Here is a 17,914-nt window from a genome sequence, read left to right on the forward strand (position 1 = left end):
GTATTACAAAACATGTACACAAACCAGCCACAGAAATATGGCAAAGAATTGAGGAAAACAATATATGAACTTAAGCTTTCATCTGTTTATTCAGTCAGACATTTCTTTCAGAATTTAGAAATAGGTTGGAGACCATTAGTCTTTGTGAATAATGCAGATAACCATTTTTTAAAAATCAACTTCACTGTGTTTTATAGCACTGTTTGTTAAGAGTGAACACTTATCATACTCTTGAAATGTAAATGGTTGAACTGAAAATGGTGGAGAACTGAAGTGTCAACACATCAGGGATCATACATAATAGATAAAACTCCTTCTTAGGTTTTCTTATTGCCTATATACAATCAATGTATTTATTTAGGCAAACTGAATTCCCTGTTAAGCAAACATTTTTGCATATGCTGCCTTCTCTTTGTCTTTCTGTGCCTTTATCTTTTGTTTGACTTTCAGCAGTTCCACCTGGATAGCTGCAAAATAAATGTGATTTGAGTTATTTCTCAAAACATCCAAGAAATTAGGCTAACCAACAAAATGTTTTAGTATAATAGTAAACTCTACCTTGATAACCCTTTTCTTTATAAATTGAGTCTTACATCAGAAAAGTTAACTCAAGAAGGCATTCACACAAACAGAAGTATCATGGAGCACAAGAACCCTAACTGAATTGTACACAAATCTGTCTTAGCCTTCTCCACTAGAGAGCAAATAAGTGCCTCCCCTATATATTTAATATCCATACCAAATACCATCATTCATATTTATTAGAAAAACAAATTTAATTCTGGCAAAGCTTTCCTAAAACACACATAATAGCTAGAATAAAAGTAAAACCACCTTCAGTGTCCTTCAAAGCCACCTTTTAATGTCCCAAACATTAAATTCACCAGTCTATCTTTTAGTGCTACACTTTCACAGGAACAGACTCTCCAGTGATACAACACAACAATTAGTAATCATGTATGTGCAAGTTAGTTAGTTTCAGAGGAACTAGAATGTAAGCTCTTTGAGGGTAGGGACCTTGACTATCATGTATGTTGATGTCTGGCCCAATAATGGGCATTCTGTAATATCTGTTGAACAGATATCTGTGTGATAAATAAGGGGTACAATGATTCATGAGGATAAATCCTTGACAAAGTGACATTTCATTACAAAACTGACAACTTACCCTTATCTTCTGGTGCTATCTCCTGAGCTTTCTTAAGGTCAGCCTTTAATTGGAAAAGAGTTACAGAAATATTAAGCATATGATCTATGGGGGTGGTTGTCTATTTTTAAAAATTAAAATTAAGAGCAAAATTTTACCAGTGCTTGATCGTATTCCTTTAATCCTTGCCATCCTTGAGCTCTACGGTACAGTGCTTTGGTATTTGATGGATCTATCTCAAGAGCCTGCAAAATAATTGTAAAAAAATGCTTTGTGTAAATATTAAATAGTAAATACAAATGCTAAATCTCAATGTATTACCTGCTAGCCACAGTCAGCCGCCTTGGATCCTGTAAATCTTTTATCAACTGGCACAGTATTTTGTTTTGTCAGTAGGGGGCGCAATGTGGACATGTGTGAGAAAGATGTTCCAAGGTGCTACTCTCACTAGGCTCCAGCAGCAAATCACAGCTCCCTCCCTTAGAGAACTTCCCCAGGCAGTCCAGTGTGTCTCACAAGCAAGGTGAGTACCCAGTGACCCTCTCCACTACCCAGTGCGTCAGAGCCATGACCTCTCCAGTGAGGTCTGCATCTCAGCCCACGAAAATCAAGAGGTGCCTATTCCTTGGGGGCTCTACTTCAGCTTCAGGGAAGTTGGCTGTGATAAATACATTTATCTGCTACTTCACATCCTTTAGAATTGTATTTACTAGCCAAACACTCATTATTCCAATTCCCTCATGCATATTCTTGAATATACATATTTTTCTATATTAAACACATTCTTGAAGTTCTTCTGTTCAATTTACTGTGTAGTGCCTAACTGTGTAGTGAGTCATAACTCAATTAAGACATGACATTTCAAGTGAAAATCTGTATACACTTATACCTGAAATCTAGGAGGATTTTTAGGAGCGTGAGTTAATAGATCTCTCCTCAGAAACAAACTTTAAACTTTAAAAACAGGCTTTTCATACCCATCACTGTAAATCATCACCTCAGTAAACAACTTTTAAAAATAAAAACTATTTCCATCTTTACTACCTATATCTTTCAGGGCAATACTCAGATTTTACTAAACAGGATGTATGTATTAGCTACCTCACAAAGATCAAAAAGAGACACAAAATGAAAACCAACCTTGACCAAGTGTGTTTCACTGTAACACACGTAACCAGCCCTCCTTTCACATACACTACCAACTTGCAGTGTCATTTAATTTCTGCTTGCTCTGGGAACAGTGTAATGTGCAATGGAAGATTATCCAGGAGGGCTCTTTGTACTTACTTTCTTTCGGGAAATTTTTCAAGCTATGCAATAGGGAGAATCCTAATCTCACTACTGGGGGAAGGGAATGCCATCACCTTCTAGCCTTACCAGTCCTCTTGGTGGGCCCCTTATGACATGTGACCTTTGTGTGTTACCACAGTGAGCTTATCCATGTCCCAATAACCCTAAAGTGAAATACCTCCCTCCTCTGCCAAATAAAAGTTCCCTAATAGGGTTTCCTTTCGATTAAAATACCTCGTGTGTCTATTAGGTGCTTAATGCTTTACTTAATGTTGACTGTGTGCTACATGCTTTACTTACCGACTAAATCCTTAGAAGAACCCCACCAGGTAAGTATGATTTCCACTTAACACAGAAATTTAGTCTCTGTGAAATTAGAAATTTGTCCAAAATCACAATGCTAGTGGCAGATAACTGATACTGCAAACCATGTCTGACTCTACAATCTAGTCTTCAGTCACTTATCACTGTCTTCCAAAACCTAGTACATAAGTTAAGTGTTCAATATGTGAAATGAATAAATGAACTGATGCACACTTTGAGGAAAAAACAGCAAAGTATCTTCATAAATATTAAGTGGTACATTATTATAAAGTAAATGGACTAAGGGGTAAAAAAATGAAGGTCGAAAAATATGTTCACAGATAACTAAGGTCCTATATAATAAGGTATGTATATAAAAATTGCTTTTTGTTCACGTTGGTTAAGTCATAATGCAACCCTTCAAAAAGATCAACATTAGACTTACCTCCAAACAACTGTCTATTGCTCCCTGCCAATTTGACATCTTCAGTCTACAAGCACCAATATTCAGCACACAGCTTAAAGCTACAGGTTGCAGCTTGGATCTGTCTGTTTTCTCAAGAACAGCCTTTGAACCTTCCACATACCTGGAGAACACATTTGACAAAAATTGTATCTAATACTACATAAATATGACTTAATTCTGCTTCTTTAAGTATGTGAAAAAAATGTTTCTGATGTGAGGTGCTCAAATGTTAATATTCTTAATGATCACAATTTTTTATTAAGTACTTTAGAAAAATTGTATTCCAAGTTTTTTCTCAAAATATTCAAAAGAGGTCAATTTAAGAGCAATGCCCAAATCAAAAGATGATAATGCAATAATGACACTTCTGTTTTAAAAATTAAGTCCCCGTTACGTACTCTGCAATGGTAATTATAGTTGGAACTTAGTGTGGGAGAGGAAATGGAGAGGTTGATTTTAAACTTCCTAGCTGTGTCACTGAAAAGGGCGAGAAACAATGAGCACACCTGGCCCCCAGAATATGATTTCTAAAGTCTGTTTGCTCCTTGCAAATATTTCTGATACCGAATCTGGAAATAATGTTAAGTATAAGATGAGCCTGGACTATCTTGTGCCAGAAAGGAAGCAAGTACTAACAGATTAACAGCAATTTGTCAGAGGGTATAGGAAAGGGGACTTGCACTGGTTAAACTGGGAACCTTTGAACATCAGAAAGGATGTTTTAAATTGAGTTGAAATAAACACCTGTTCTCTAGTAAAAAAAATGGTGGGGGAGGCTCTTTCAGACAGGAATTAACTGCTCATAACTACAATGATAATCACAGATCTCAACCATCAATGCAGTAACTGATTCATCCATGGCTTCCAGTGATACTAAAACCATTGGGTAAAAGGTTAGGAAATAGATTTCACACAGTATCATCTCACATGTGCCTAGTAATTACTTGAAAGGAAAAAAAGTACTTTTATAACAACAACTGACCGCTTCCATTTTAACCAAATGTAAAAACTCAAAACAGTTGAACACTGACAAGCGCTTTCAGGACAAGATAAAGAAAACATGTATCACCTATCTAAATCGTGCCAAAATAGTCTCAAATTAATCTAGAGGAAACAAGTACAAACGATAAACAACTTACACCCTATGACAAAATGAGAGTAGACTACTAAAGCTCAGAGAAAACACAATACACATTCTTAATTTGGATTCTGAAGTAATAAAAATTGAACCAACTGAAATTTGAGTAAGAATAATAATATTCTGTAGGCTCAATGCAATACTGGTAGTGTTTTAATGATATTGAGGTTATGCAGAATATCTTGTTTTTTAGAAGATACTTGCTAAAATATTTAGGGATAAAGTGTTAGAATATCTGCAACTTCCTCTCAAAATGATTCTGTACAGGCCCTCCCTGGTGGCACAGCAGGTTAAAGCACAGCAATAGAAGCTGAAGCCACTTCCGCATGAGTTCAATTCCCATCTGCCCCAGAGGTGACCACATGGCGCGGCAGACCTCTCCTGGACCAGCCGCTGCTCCCCTCAGCAGTGTACTTTATGGATCTGCCTGTTTTGCTCCCCACTCTGTCTCTGGTGAATCCTCTCACCCTCCACATCTCTAGCCTGTACCCCAACTCTGTATGAATAAATAAATCTTAAAAAAAAAAAAAAAGATTCTGTACAAACCTAACAAATTAAGAAATTAGGTGAGGTACATTAGTTTTAATGTACTATTCTTTCAACTTTCTGTATTTTGAAAATTTTCAAAGAAGCTGTAGGCAACCAAAAAAAATGCAACTATTTCAACATACCTGGTTACAAGTAATTTTACCAAATTTCAGTTTATAATTTTACTTAACAAGTTGTTAGAATTTATTAAAAATACTATACTTGAGGTGTGGGGGAAAAACGGGAGGAGAATTCTATTACCTTAAAACTTTTGTATATTTTTTAATGGCCATCTCCCAGTTCTGAGATTTGAAAAAAGTATTTCCAATGTTTTTTAGGTCTTCTGCTATTAATAAGATCTTATCGACCTGTATGAAAGAATACAAATAAATTGGATTTTAGTAAGTAATGTGTCTTAGTGCTAGATTCTATCATTAGGATAAACTGATATATAAAGAGCTCAAATTTTTAGTTGTAAATATTTTTAGTAATTTAGGTAGTTAAGGTTTGACTACTTGGAACGTACTTACATCTTTTAGATCTATATCTGCATCCTCAGGGAAGTCAGGATGACTGTCACCAGAACCATCTTTAGGGAATATTCCCCAGTCATCCCCTTCCTTCAGTTCTCCGCATTCTGCAATAACGCACAGCTGTAAAAAGAATTCTTTATTGTAGCACTGTACTAACCAATTAATGAGATATTTTTAAGTCTGCTCATACAGCTATATATCTACAAGTCATGGACAACTATTCCAAACTCTTCTGAAACAATAGATTAACACCAAGAGGCTCGTGTATCTATTCTAACTGCAATAATGCGCCCATATACATCCCAAATGTACAAATGCATCGCTGTTTGACAAAAGCATTTTATTACTATTCATGAGCTTAAAGTAGAATTAAACTAAAACTTTCTTCATTCTCTGTAATTTCCTTTAGGTGGGGCATGTGCTTTCAATTCACCATGATATCCTTCCGACCTTGAGGGACAGCCTACGTACACAGGTATTTGAGTTTCCAATTAGGCTGGCTAGTGCTATAACCATTTTGATTCAAAAGTAGTACACAAGGATCTTTAAAGTTTTGTTAGTCCAGTCTAACCCCTTAAGTAGTGATGCAGGACTAAGTAACAGGGCTAGAAAAGCTAACTATCAAGAACAAAGCTAAACCAATTAAATGGCAGTCTAAACAGGCTTCCTGTCCTTTCTACTATGTACAGATGTACAATACTGACTGAAAGCTCTGCAGTTTCAGGAGATGTAAGTAACCCACCAAAAATCACAAGACTGAAGTTGATAGAATAAAAATCTTTTAAACTATTTCCATTGAAAATAATTGTAAAGAAAAGGTGACAGATCCAGGCTTTCTATAGCAACACTTGTCGTAACATTTTTCCTGTGATCCTTTCACTTATATTGCATTAAGACAACAACTAATGAAGTGTATTTCACTGTAACCTTTTACTTACTTTGGCAGGCTTTTCACCATTGACTTCTACATTTTCCAGTATTCTTGCCACGCCCATTCCTTTAACTACTTGACCAAACACCACATGTTTCCCATCCAGATGAGGAGTTGGAACTGTTGTGATAAAGAACTGAGAACCATTCGTATTAGGGCCAGCATTTGCCATGCTCAGCAAACCTTCCTGATCATGCTGTAGAAATATAAATTAAAAGACAACAAAGGTTAGAGGTATTGTCTTGAATTGCTATTTTATTGACTATTCATATAAATCTAGGGTGGATTATAATACTATTTAGAGCAAACAAAATAGTGTGATTTACACTGTATAAAGTTACAACCTTTAATTCACAGAACATGGAATACTTATTTTTTTAAAGTTGAAATGTGCTATGAATGTGCACATTTTTATGTGCTTATGAATGTGCTAAATATATGTTGAATTATAATGCTATGTGCCTAAAATAAGCCTGTGATAAGCCTATTTACCTCAGTAAAAGTTAATTAAGAACAAAGAAGAGTTTATGACACCAAGAAACAGTCAGACAGTTATTTCTAAAGTGGCCATGTTGAGAAAAGGCTTATACTTCCTTTATGATAATGCTGCATTAAGGAGTCTAGCAGTTAAACCTTTTTTATGAAGAATGCACGTTTTCCTGAAAAGACATCTTCCTACTTGTATGAACGTCTTCCTGTTTGCTTTGGCCCACATTATGATTCTCCCTTTATATATCCCTTTATATATCAAGAAACTAGAACAGGGATGGGATATTCAGTCAGGTACCCTGCCAATCTCAACAGAATCCAGCATGGTGGCTTCCTTCCCAAGTGAGTCACTTCCTCAGAGAGTGCCCAAAAGAAAGTGATGTACACATCTTGAAATCAAATTTCTACCTTGACATGAACCTGTTCAAAGGGCGTGTGAAACCCATGTTCTTGTCTTTCCACTTTAATCCTTAGCCTTTTATAAGTTTAATCCATGCATTGTAACTCCGATTAGTCTCCCATCTAAAATGCCTTAATCAACATGACTATCAAGTAATCTTAGTTTTCACCCTTCTAGTAGTTTCCCTATTTCCTCTCCAAAAGTTTGCTACTATTCTACATATCAATCTGGCATCTCAGTCACTTTGCAAGACCCAATTTACCAGCTTAAATATTCGTTCTGTAATATCTTCCCAAGTAATTTGGACTGTATAAGTCATACATATCTTTTCTTCTGTAATCTATACAGAAAGTCAAGTTAGCATTTCTTTTCATACTATTACATTATTCTTCAGTTGTTCTGTTTTCAATCCGTCAGCCTGGTAAGGTTACAGACTCTTTGTCCTCAAGGCTTTTCATTTCTTGGTGCCAGTGACAGTACTGAACACACAGTATCAGCCAACCGGTATTGTTTAGGAGACTAATGACATTTTCTTTTCAAATCATCCTAATTACCTTGCTCATATTCCTTATTTCCAAAGACATCACTTTATTTTTGTACTCATCTGTCTTATTCTTACAACCTGAATGATACAGTAGGCCAGTTACATCCTGGAACAATGAAAGTAAGGAGGCACAGCACCGCTTACCTAAACCTTTAGAAGCTTGAACATTAACCATATCCACCAATTTGCAAATCCCCTGACATCTTAGAGAATAGTGATGGTTTTTCTGCTCTTCATAGCGAAGCATACACACACACAAGTCCCCATCCTTTTGATAATGGCAGTATTTCTCCTGGAAACAGTTTTGCCAGATGTGAGCCCACATTTAGAGCTCACTGGCTTTACTGCAGCGTGTAATGCTTTTGCCTATTAAAATCACAACTGGATGAAATTTTTCCTTATTAAAGATGCATATTAATAAATATGATTATCTTTTACAAGAAAAGAATCTAAACACACATGAGACTTACTGGTATCTAATCTAACAATCCTGATACACAACAACCTTTACTATCAGCAATAAACATGCATTTTTGTCTACTTTACCTTATAATGGAAATTTTCATCTTCAAATTTTTCACCATAAATACTTTCTCCACCTGTCCCATTCTGATTTGAAAAGTCTCCACCCTGAATCATAAATTTCTTAATAACTATAAAAAGGAAAAATAGCTATTAGAAACTTAGATTGGTGACTTCATCAATGTTAATTAATATGTAATAATAAAGGTAACTTCTAAAATGTGACTCTGGTCACTCCTGTTTCTCCCCATTCAGCCCCACAACTCCAAACTCTTAAAAGGCTTTTTCACTGATTCCAAACTAACTTTAATTGTCTCCATTCCCCAACTGATACTCAAAGAACTGGTTCAAAAGACATCTCCCTTATAAAATTGTCCCTGACACCCCAAAGTTTAAACTCTTAATTTTTTTCAAGGTATCTTAATTCAACCTCCATTTTATAGCATAGCTTAATGATTTGTCTCTTCCAGTAACAATTAACACCTTCATACAGCACCTCATCCTTCCAACTCTGTGCATGAGAGCCCACATATCACTCAACACCACCTGCTAAGTGAAGAGCAATCGCTCCCAGTCATTACTCTAACCTAACAGAAGTAATTCAGGATGTGTTATCACTTGGCATCTAGGTTTCCCAAGCCTATCCACTTGTTCAAGACTTCCTAGGATGCGTGAGACTCAGCATCTGGTTGTATGAGAGCCACTGAAGATATACAGCTACTTCATAAAGGAAGAAGAAGCAGGCTGAGTCTGGAGAAAGTCAGGCTTCTTCCTTATACTTTCTCTCTGGTACGAAAGGTCACAGAACCCATCTTTTCCCCATCCAAAAAAAAAAGCAACAATATCTATATGGTGTTCCTGTCCAGGAAAATCCACTAGACTCAGCACCCAAGGTTTTTATTAGGGTTCATCATGCAGGTTCTGTCTGCCTAACATGTACCAAAATTACAATTCCTAAAAGGAATTGCAGGTATTTAACATAAATCAAATTGTTGAGAGCTGAATCAAAACTGACTGTACAGTCTAGAAATAGTAAACAACCCTTATGACTTAGGCAATGGTTCAAGCGCCAAGTTCCCAGACTCCCAGCAGTGGCCAGTCCTGCAGAGGGACCTTTCCAAGGAGAGGAGGCACAGACTGGCTATATTAACTCTTTTCTGCATACACTATATCAACATTTTGGGTACTTTATTAAAGTACAAGCCCATTAATATTTTAAAAAATCAGTCATTTTTCTTAATAAATCATATGATTATAGTTTACTTATATCCATTAAAGAAATATTTATTGCATGTCCACTCAATAACTATACTAAATGCTAAAAGCAAAACAGTGAAAAGAGGTAATTCCTCATTTCATCTACTAAAGAACCATCAAACAATTGCTGAACAAATCTATTTTTGCCAAGTGTCATAAGCAGTAGAAAAGTTACCTTTCATTCAAACATCACACCAATCAAGACACTGCATTAATGGGCACAATTTTTTGATCATGAAAAGCAATCAGCTACCTAAGGTTCTGCTTGTATATCCCAGCCATTCACTTTCTCAATCTACTTATACAGGAGAGCAGTGGTGAAACTAGAGTAGTTCATTTCTCTTGAAATGAATCTCAGTGCCTTCCCATAATGCTGTTTTTCCACAGCCTAACCTTGATGAAAGTGATCTACTGCCTCAGATGTCACAGTGCCCCTTGCAAATGAATAGTCATTTTTAACTTTCACCCCTTACTCAGTGCTTTCTTCCCTAACCCTACAGGACAGGATTTGATCACGTATGTGAAGAATCACACTCAGAAAAGGCATACCTACCTCGATGGAAAGGACATCCCTTGAAATATAGAGGCTTCCCAGTGGAGGGCCCAATGCCTTTTTCTCCAGTGCATAATGCACGAAAATTTTCTGCAGTTTTGGGTACAATATCTGCAAACAATTCTAAGACAATTCGGCCAACTAAAAGAAAAGGAAATCATGTCAGTATATAAAGCACTGTCAAATAAAAGACAGTTGACAAACACAGTGACTGAGATAACAAGTTCTCTGTATGGTCATCTTTCTAACATGTTCATATTAATCCACTTAATGTTAAGTATCATATTATCTACATGAATTTTTTCTCACACTTAAAAGAATAGGTTACTTAGGAAAAGAAGAAAAACAGAAGCACCTGCATAGTCACAGGCAGGCAGGAGTAAGTACTGTCTCCCATTATAAGCAAATTATTATTCTAGCTCTTAGAAGGGATACAAGTAACAATACAAGTAAGTGGCTAGAAAGCTAAACTATGTAAGGGACATCATGAAGTACAACTGGTTTTAAATTCTGAGTAACTTCTTCCAGATGCACTCAGATTGAATAATAGGAGACCAGTATGAGAAAAGTATCTGTGGAGTGTTGAGCGATTAGGTTGGCCAAGTGTCCTGTGCGTTGTGAAAGCTGCCTGGCACAGCTTCAGAAGCAAAATGCGGGGGAGGGACCCCATTCTAGAGAACTCCAAAGGCAGGTAAAAATAAGTCTAGCTCTAGTTTCAAACCAAACTGAATACACCTACATAAATGTGTCTTGTCTTTCTTTCCAAAGGATGTTTGAATCCTGATGGCTCTATTTGTATCCGACCAAAACGCACTCCTTGGCCACCAATTTTAGCATCTTTCAGAACAAGAGCAAGTCAGTTACAAAGCAACGCGCTAATTCAGAGGCGCTTAGGAGCTTCCGAGCTGCCAACTAAGGTAGCCTAGGCAACCAACCAATCGCTGCATTAAATTCATCTTGCCCACACCAAAAAGAAGTGTTACCTAGAGGTCCAGTCGGTACCTCTAGGTTAAGAGTCAAAATATCGGAAAGGGGGGTGGGGGAACAGTATGCCCAAATCGCTTTAATTACAATTACAGGGTAATCGCTGATTTCGCGTACAAGTCGCTGAACGCCTGCAGCCCCAAAGACGCAAATCCCAGGCATTTTCTGAACGTCCCACTACAAACAAAAAAATCGCAATTTACGCCTATTTGGTGGTGCTAGTGGCAGGGAGACGCAACCCAAGCGTGATGACTACCCAAAGGCCGCCTAAACCAGAAATTTCCAGAAACTTCCGCACCACCGTGGCATTGGCACAAGGGCGCTGGCTTGACCCAGTCCTGAATGCCTGGGTTTCTGCCAGCGCTCCGGTTCGGTCCGATGCGCGCCAGGCAGCAGGCCCGGTCCGAAACGCACCCCACCCTCGGGTCTCCCCGACTCCCGAGAAGCCAGCCTCCTCGGGGCACTCGCGCGTATCACACTACGCTCACCTCGCTCCCCTCCGATGTCTACGTCAAAGAAGACTCTGGGGTTACTAGGGTTGGATGGCTTAGCCTGGGGGGATGGTTGCGACATTTTGACCGGCACCAGCGTTTGCAAGCGAGCTCGGGAGACCTCGTGGCCGCACGATAATTCTAACCCGAGAACGCCTCTCCAGCAAGCAAGCAGCAGGCGGGGGCGCTGGCGAGCGACTTCCGGCGGGAGGTCCGGTAGCCCCAGTTCAACTTCCGGCGTGCCGAGTTTTCACGCTCCGGAGCCGGCCTGTGTCCCGCCGTTTCTCGTCCGACCATCCAAACTTGCTATCTTACTTCGCTGGTTCCGCTCCGAACGCTCAGGATCCTTCCGCTGGCGTTTCGTCGTGTTCCCCACCGTCGAGATGCAGGGCTGTGGAGACAGCCATCCCCGTGCCAGACTCAGGTTAGCCGCTCGCCGCCCGTGACTGTCTCTGAAACTCAGTTTTCTTGTCCGGAAAATGGGGATAAAATGCTCACCTGGGGGTCGGGGCGGGAGGCGCGAGGAGCGGCCCTTTTGAGAGAGGTAGACGCACTTCACAACCAAATTCCTACAAAGCCTGGTGAGAGTTACTCGGTGGCCAAATTGTTGCCGTTTTGTTGTAATATGACCTTCCCTTTAAAACAATTGATGGAGACTGGGGAGAAGCCTCCAGACAGCTGAAGCTGAGGGTCCAAGAGGGAGCACAGTGAGTTTCCTATGAAGCAGCATGTTTATTGTCAACGTTTCACTTACGAGAATGAGTGTACACATTTCACTTATGTATGTGCGAACATATTCTCACCTCTTGGAAAGTCTAATTTTGGAGAAATTTTGGATCTGCCCTTGTTTGGGTGCATTGTGTGGGTGCTTTGGCCACTTGGATTCAGCCTGACACCTCACCAATGAGGTATAAAGTAGCCCTTGGTTACCTTTTCTTTTCAGCAAATAAAAATAGCTGGTATTTGACTGCACCGTACACTGAAGACATCACAAAAATCAGGAGCTCTGTTGCATTGCTACAGCTACAGTGGTTTCATGAAAGAAAAGAGAGGTCCAAATACTTCCCTATTGGAACTGCCATCACGGAGTGAAGTGAACGCCTCTTGCTCTCTGCCCAGTCTTAGAAATGGCTAAAAGGCAGACAACTTGGAATGGCCTGTTCTATACAGAGCACGAAGCACGAAAGTAGATGCGTACAAATAATTGAATTCAAGCTGTGATATACACTATAGTATAAACAAAAAAAAATCATTCAATTTTCTGAACCTGCTTCCTTTTCAGTAAAGTGAGAAAGAACAGGGTATGACAGTGAAAAGAGATAATATTTATGTATTTGCAATGCAAGGACCAACGCACTATTGTGCAATGACTCTAAAGTCTTTGCTACAATGAAATACTTTAGAGTCAAAGTATTTTCAGATAAACTAGGTATGCTGAGTGTGTGAGGTTGCAGGGGAAACAAAACGGGTCTGGGTTGGAATTTTTGAGGGCAAATGATTGCTGCATGTAGGTTTATTGTACTATTCTCTGTATTTTTGTGTGTTTAAAATTTTCCATAATAAAGTAATTTTAAAACTTGTCCAATTTGGGGCCCTCCCTGGTGGTGTAGCTGGTTAAAGCACTGCACTAAGAAGCTAAAGGCCACTTCCGCATGAGTTCGATTCCCGCCTGCTCCGGAGGTGACCACATGGCGTGGTAGATCTCTCCTGACCCGTCCACTGCTCCCCTCAGCAGTGTACTTCGTCGATCTGCCTGTTCTGCTCCCCACTCTGTCTCTAGTGAAGCCTCTTCCCCCCCTGAGCTTCTGGCCTCTACCCCAGTTTTGTATGCACAAATAAATAAATCTTTTTTAAAAAAAAAACTTGTCCAGTTTGTATGTGTGTAACTTACTGGATGCTCATTGTAAAACTTGTGAAGTCGTTCTTAATTAGAATCACAACATATCCTTTGCAAAGATGTATGTTGATGAGAACTTTGGACAAATTAGTAATAATATATTGACTAAATTTTCTGTGTAATCAAAGTGCTATTGTTAACAGAATGCATACTTAGCAAAGGTGGATTTACTTATATGACGAAGATTTACTCCGCTCCTACAGTATGCCAGTTACTGGTCTGAGTACAGGTGATATGATGAAGACAGTCTTGTCCTTAACTATCCAGATTTATAAGTCTGCTGAGAGAACAGCTATTGAACATACCTCTACAGTCTAGTGTGGTTAATGCTGGGCAATAGAGTAAGTGCAGGCACATTCAATACACAGGAGAGACCTTTTCTGAGATCCAGAAACATTGGTTATGTGGCATGGAGAGTGGCAAGGTGAGGGCAGTCAAGAGATGTCCTAGAGAATGGGAACCACACTGAAAGATGAAAACTTGCAACAAAACCAGGAAGACTTGAAAAGCTTTCTGCCTTGCAGTCTTCACTCTTGCTTCTCCATGAGAAGCCAGTTTTTCAGATATTGCTTTAACTTCAGGTGGGGCTGGACCAATACCTGATTTTAGTACCTGGAGCAGAAGCCTTGCTTTGGTTTGTGTTTCTGTTCACATTTTCCTCATACTGAGTTGCAGGACGAGAAGCAAGCATGACTTAGTTTATCCCTGAAGTAAAAAGGGAAAAGAACAATAAAGGGAATTCAGTGTCCCTATAGGAAGTCCCTGATTATTTGTTTCCCATAACCCTTCACTACTTTGTAATATTCTTCTGTGTCTTCACTTTAGAATTACACTCTACAGGGACAAGACTCGGAGGTTTTTGTTTGTTTTGCTTTTTTATTACACCATCCCAAGCACCTCTTACAATGTCTGGCACATGTTAGGCACATATTCACTGGCAAATAGTAGGTGCTCAGAGTATTTTTGAACGCATAAATGAAATATAGAATGCTTAAGACACCTAAGCATGTTTATAAATGTAAGAGATTTCATTTGATTATATAATTTGAAAGGATTTACTCATTTCCTATGAGTAAATACCCTTCAGTCCCATTGGTGCTTATTCACTATAGTTCCCTGAAGGTTTAGCACAAATTAACCTCAGTGGCTGTTGATAAAGAGAAAATGAGTTGTTTGCTGTCCTATATAGACTAATATCTTTCACTTTGTGCCAAATATGTGAATTAAAATCACATAAAAGACGTTATTCTGATGTACTAGCTTAAGTGCCAAGATTTACCAGTTTTATAGCATAACCTAACCATTATCATGATGAATATCATAATAAAGCAGCAGAGTTAAGCAATTCGGTTCTGCCATCAGACTGCTGGAGTTCAAATTCAGTCACCAGATACTGACTTGTGTCTTGGGACATGTTACTTAGGCGCTCTGTACCTCAGCTTCCTTCCGATAATATGTAGCCCTTAAGGTGTTTATGAGGATTAAATAAAGTACTACTTAGGAATTTAATATATAATACATGTAAGCAAATTTTATTTATCAGAAATCACTGATCTATTATGTATTTAAAATGAAAGTTATAACTGAAAGGCTTTGAGGATCCCTCTGCATTCTCAGAAAAAAAAAATCACACGATTCTTTCTGTTACACAAGTTTCTGGGTGTAAAGACTAATCCAAATGTTACTCTCACTTGTCTAGATTTTTCACAGTAAAGTAACAGCTTTATATAAACTGTCATTCCTAGAACCAACCTGAATAGCAGAGTCATACCTTTCAAAACCACTGCAGAACTGATCTGTAGTGAGAAGATAAATCCTTTAAAAAAGACAGCCCGTCACCTTATCTGTCTGCTTACTTCAGACAGGGTTTCTCTGCTCTGAAGTCTTTTAGCCTATACCAGCTAAAAGGAATGATGAAGGAAGGAATATTTGCTCTTAGGAACAGCAGCAACATCATCATCATCCTCACTCTTAGTATTTCTTCAGTCTGCCCCTCAGTAAGTGTGGTAGGGTAATATTAGCAGATTGTCTCGCCATCCAGCCAATGGTGTCTTCTCTCAGTCCTTTTGGCCATCACTGTACCCCAAAACATCTAGGCATTTTGTGCTCGCTACTCTAAGAGAAAAATGTGGCAATGAAGAAAGCAGAAGGGAAAGAAAAAGGAGTTTCTCCCTACCTTTTGGTGTTTCATTTGGCTTTAGAGGAACAAGAAGAAACCCCTGGCATAGCAAGGGATATAGACAAAATATCTTTTGTAAGAGTATGACTTTCTTTTCTTACAGAAAAGCCTCAAACAAGCCTGTCTCCTGTGCTGGAGAAGGAGGGGGTTTGTGGGTAGCAGAGTCATAGGAGAATAAGAGGGAGAGAGATTTCCATTGTGTCAGGAATTGGGAGAATGTGCCTTGTTCTTCGTCACATCCCTGGAGAGTGAGAAAGCCTCCATAGATGGGGGTGTGAAGGCAGAGTATGGGTAATGTGTATCCTGATTCCTGAAGACAGCTCAGGAAGGCAGCAATACCCACAGTATATGAATTTATGGGAGTTTGATGGGAACTAGACAAACTCCCAATATTTTCCTGTGCCCTAACTTGAAGTGGAAACAAAATAGTATCATCTACACCCAGGTATATTGTGGAAGAGAAAAGACAGCCTCCAGACTTACAAGGAGCATGCAAGAGGGGACTCTGAACTCAGTAAAGGCTTTTCAGTATAGGTAACTATTAGGATGTTAAGCTTCTGATGAGATCTATATGAACAGATAATACTGAGAACCAGACATTCCCAACTTCAAAATTTGCCACCATACCAGACAAATGTAGATCCAACCCCAAGGGTGAAAAGTGGAGAAGATGGTAAAACCAACTTTTGAATAGGCATTCAAAAGGGAATTGAAGGTAAGTTACAGAAAAGTAAATTCGTGATTCATTGACTGCTATCTGGGTCTATACCTACCCATGTGTATGTTATGGATCATTGAGATTCTCACTAGGGCCTGGACAAGCTTGAAATGAAACCCGTCCTTTGTTGGGTAAATTAGCAAGGACATAAGAGTGGGGAGAAGCTTTCAGGATCTTACTATCGAGTCAGGCAGGCTCTCACAGCAAGACTGGAACCCCAAAGAAAGGGTAACAGGTAACTAAGGAGTCAAAATTGTTCTACTCGAGGAAGCACTGGTGATGCTTTCAGTGAGAAAGCACTGGAGAACAGCCTGAGGACCCTGACTGGAACCTAATCAAGTGTCATTGCACTGCAAAAGCAACAATTACTGATTAGAATGAAAAAGCAGCTCTCAAGTGCTGGCTAAGAATAATTAGATTAATTAGATTATTTGAACTAGAACATGCAACCGAGGGTAGCAGATGCCACTACAAGACAGCACAGTCTGACACCAGCCAAATCAGCCCACAGACAGTGGTGCAGAAGGCTTTGTGCCTCCAATCTCCCAATATGGCAAGTTTCTTCTTGGAGCTTGAATTCATATCACCAAAAGAGAGAGAGATACTATCAATTTACAATCTCCCCAAGAATGAGAGAGCTCTGGGCCTCCCTGGTGGCATAGAGGTTATTTCTCATTTTGACCCTCAAAAACAAATGAACATATTGTTAAACCTTTTTTTTTCCAGGAGGCCAAAATCATTGTCTATGTGTGTAGATCTCTAGAATTCAAATGAGAACATTGGTATGTTTGGAGAAACCACAGGCCTTCGTGGTTATCATGTTCCCTGAGTGATTCCTGCTGACTTTATTAGCTAAGCTTTCGATGGTTTCTGCAAGGTAGCTACATTAGTGAGCTCCCTAGTGATACTATGAAATGAAGGATTTCCATGGTATCAGTTGAACAGTAACTTAAGCACCCTGGATACCAGTCCAGTGGGCAGCAAAGAAATGAGTTTGCATTTTTGCCTACAGTAAGCAGTAAATATCGCCTCTCACTTCAGGAATCAGGTTTCAATGAAGGTTTTGACACTTATCAAATTGCAGCAATGGATTTATTTAAATCCTGGAATATGTCAGAAGTCCCAGAAATATATACTATAGAACAGTCAGAATAACAATAAAAATAAGTCAACCTTGACTATAACAACTGAGGCTGGGGCCCTCCCTGATGGCACAACGGGTTAATACGCAGCACTGCAAGCTGGCCTCAGCTGCTTCAGTGAGAGTTCGACCCCCACCCCAGAGGTGATGCACATGGCACAGCAGACCTCTCCTGTCTCACCTACTGCTCCCCTCAGCAGTATATTTCAGTACATCTGCCTGTTCTACTCCCCACTCTGGCTGGTGAATCAATCCTCCCACCACTACTGCACTTCTCATCTGTACCCCATTTCTGTATGCATAAATAAATAAATCTTTAAAAAAAAAAGAACACTGTGAGGCTGGTATCATGAACCCACTCACAAGGAGGTGACTTACGTAGAGCGGCTAAAGAACCTGTCCA

The 17,914-nt window shown here is 39.1% G+C and overlaps 1 protein-coding gene across 1 annotated transcript; it reads right to left on the reverse strand.

Moving 5' to 3' along the window:
- Window positions 1-65: 65 nt before the first annotated feature.
- On the reverse strand, window positions 66-11,753 carry PPID (peptidylprolyl isomerase D). Its single transcript, XM_004685367.2, has 10 exons — window positions 11,574-11,753; window positions 10,102-10,242; window positions 8,316-8,422; window positions 6,344-6,532; window positions 5,403-5,525; window positions 5,134-5,240; window positions 3,186-3,327; window positions 1,306-1,392; window positions 1,169-1,211; window positions 66-467 (listed from the first exon to the last, which is right to left on the reverse strand). The coding sequence occupies exons 1-10, from the start codon at window positions 11,656-11,658 to the stop codon at window positions 379-381; spliced, it is 1,113 nt and encodes a 370-aa protein (XP_004685424.1). The 5' UTR covers window positions 11,659-11,753; the 3' UTR covers window positions 66-378.
- Between the last annotated feature and the right edge of the window lie 6,161 nt (window positions 11,754-17,914).

This window comes from Condylura cristata, unplaced genomic scaffold, assembly GCF_000260355.1.
Source record: "Condylura cristata isolate star-nosed mole 26May11 unplaced genomic scaffold, ConCri1.0 scaffold00018, whole genome shotgun sequence".
NCBI classification, from domain to species: Eukaryota; Metazoa; Chordata; class Mammalia; order Eulipotyphla; family Talpidae; genus Condylura; species Condylura cristata.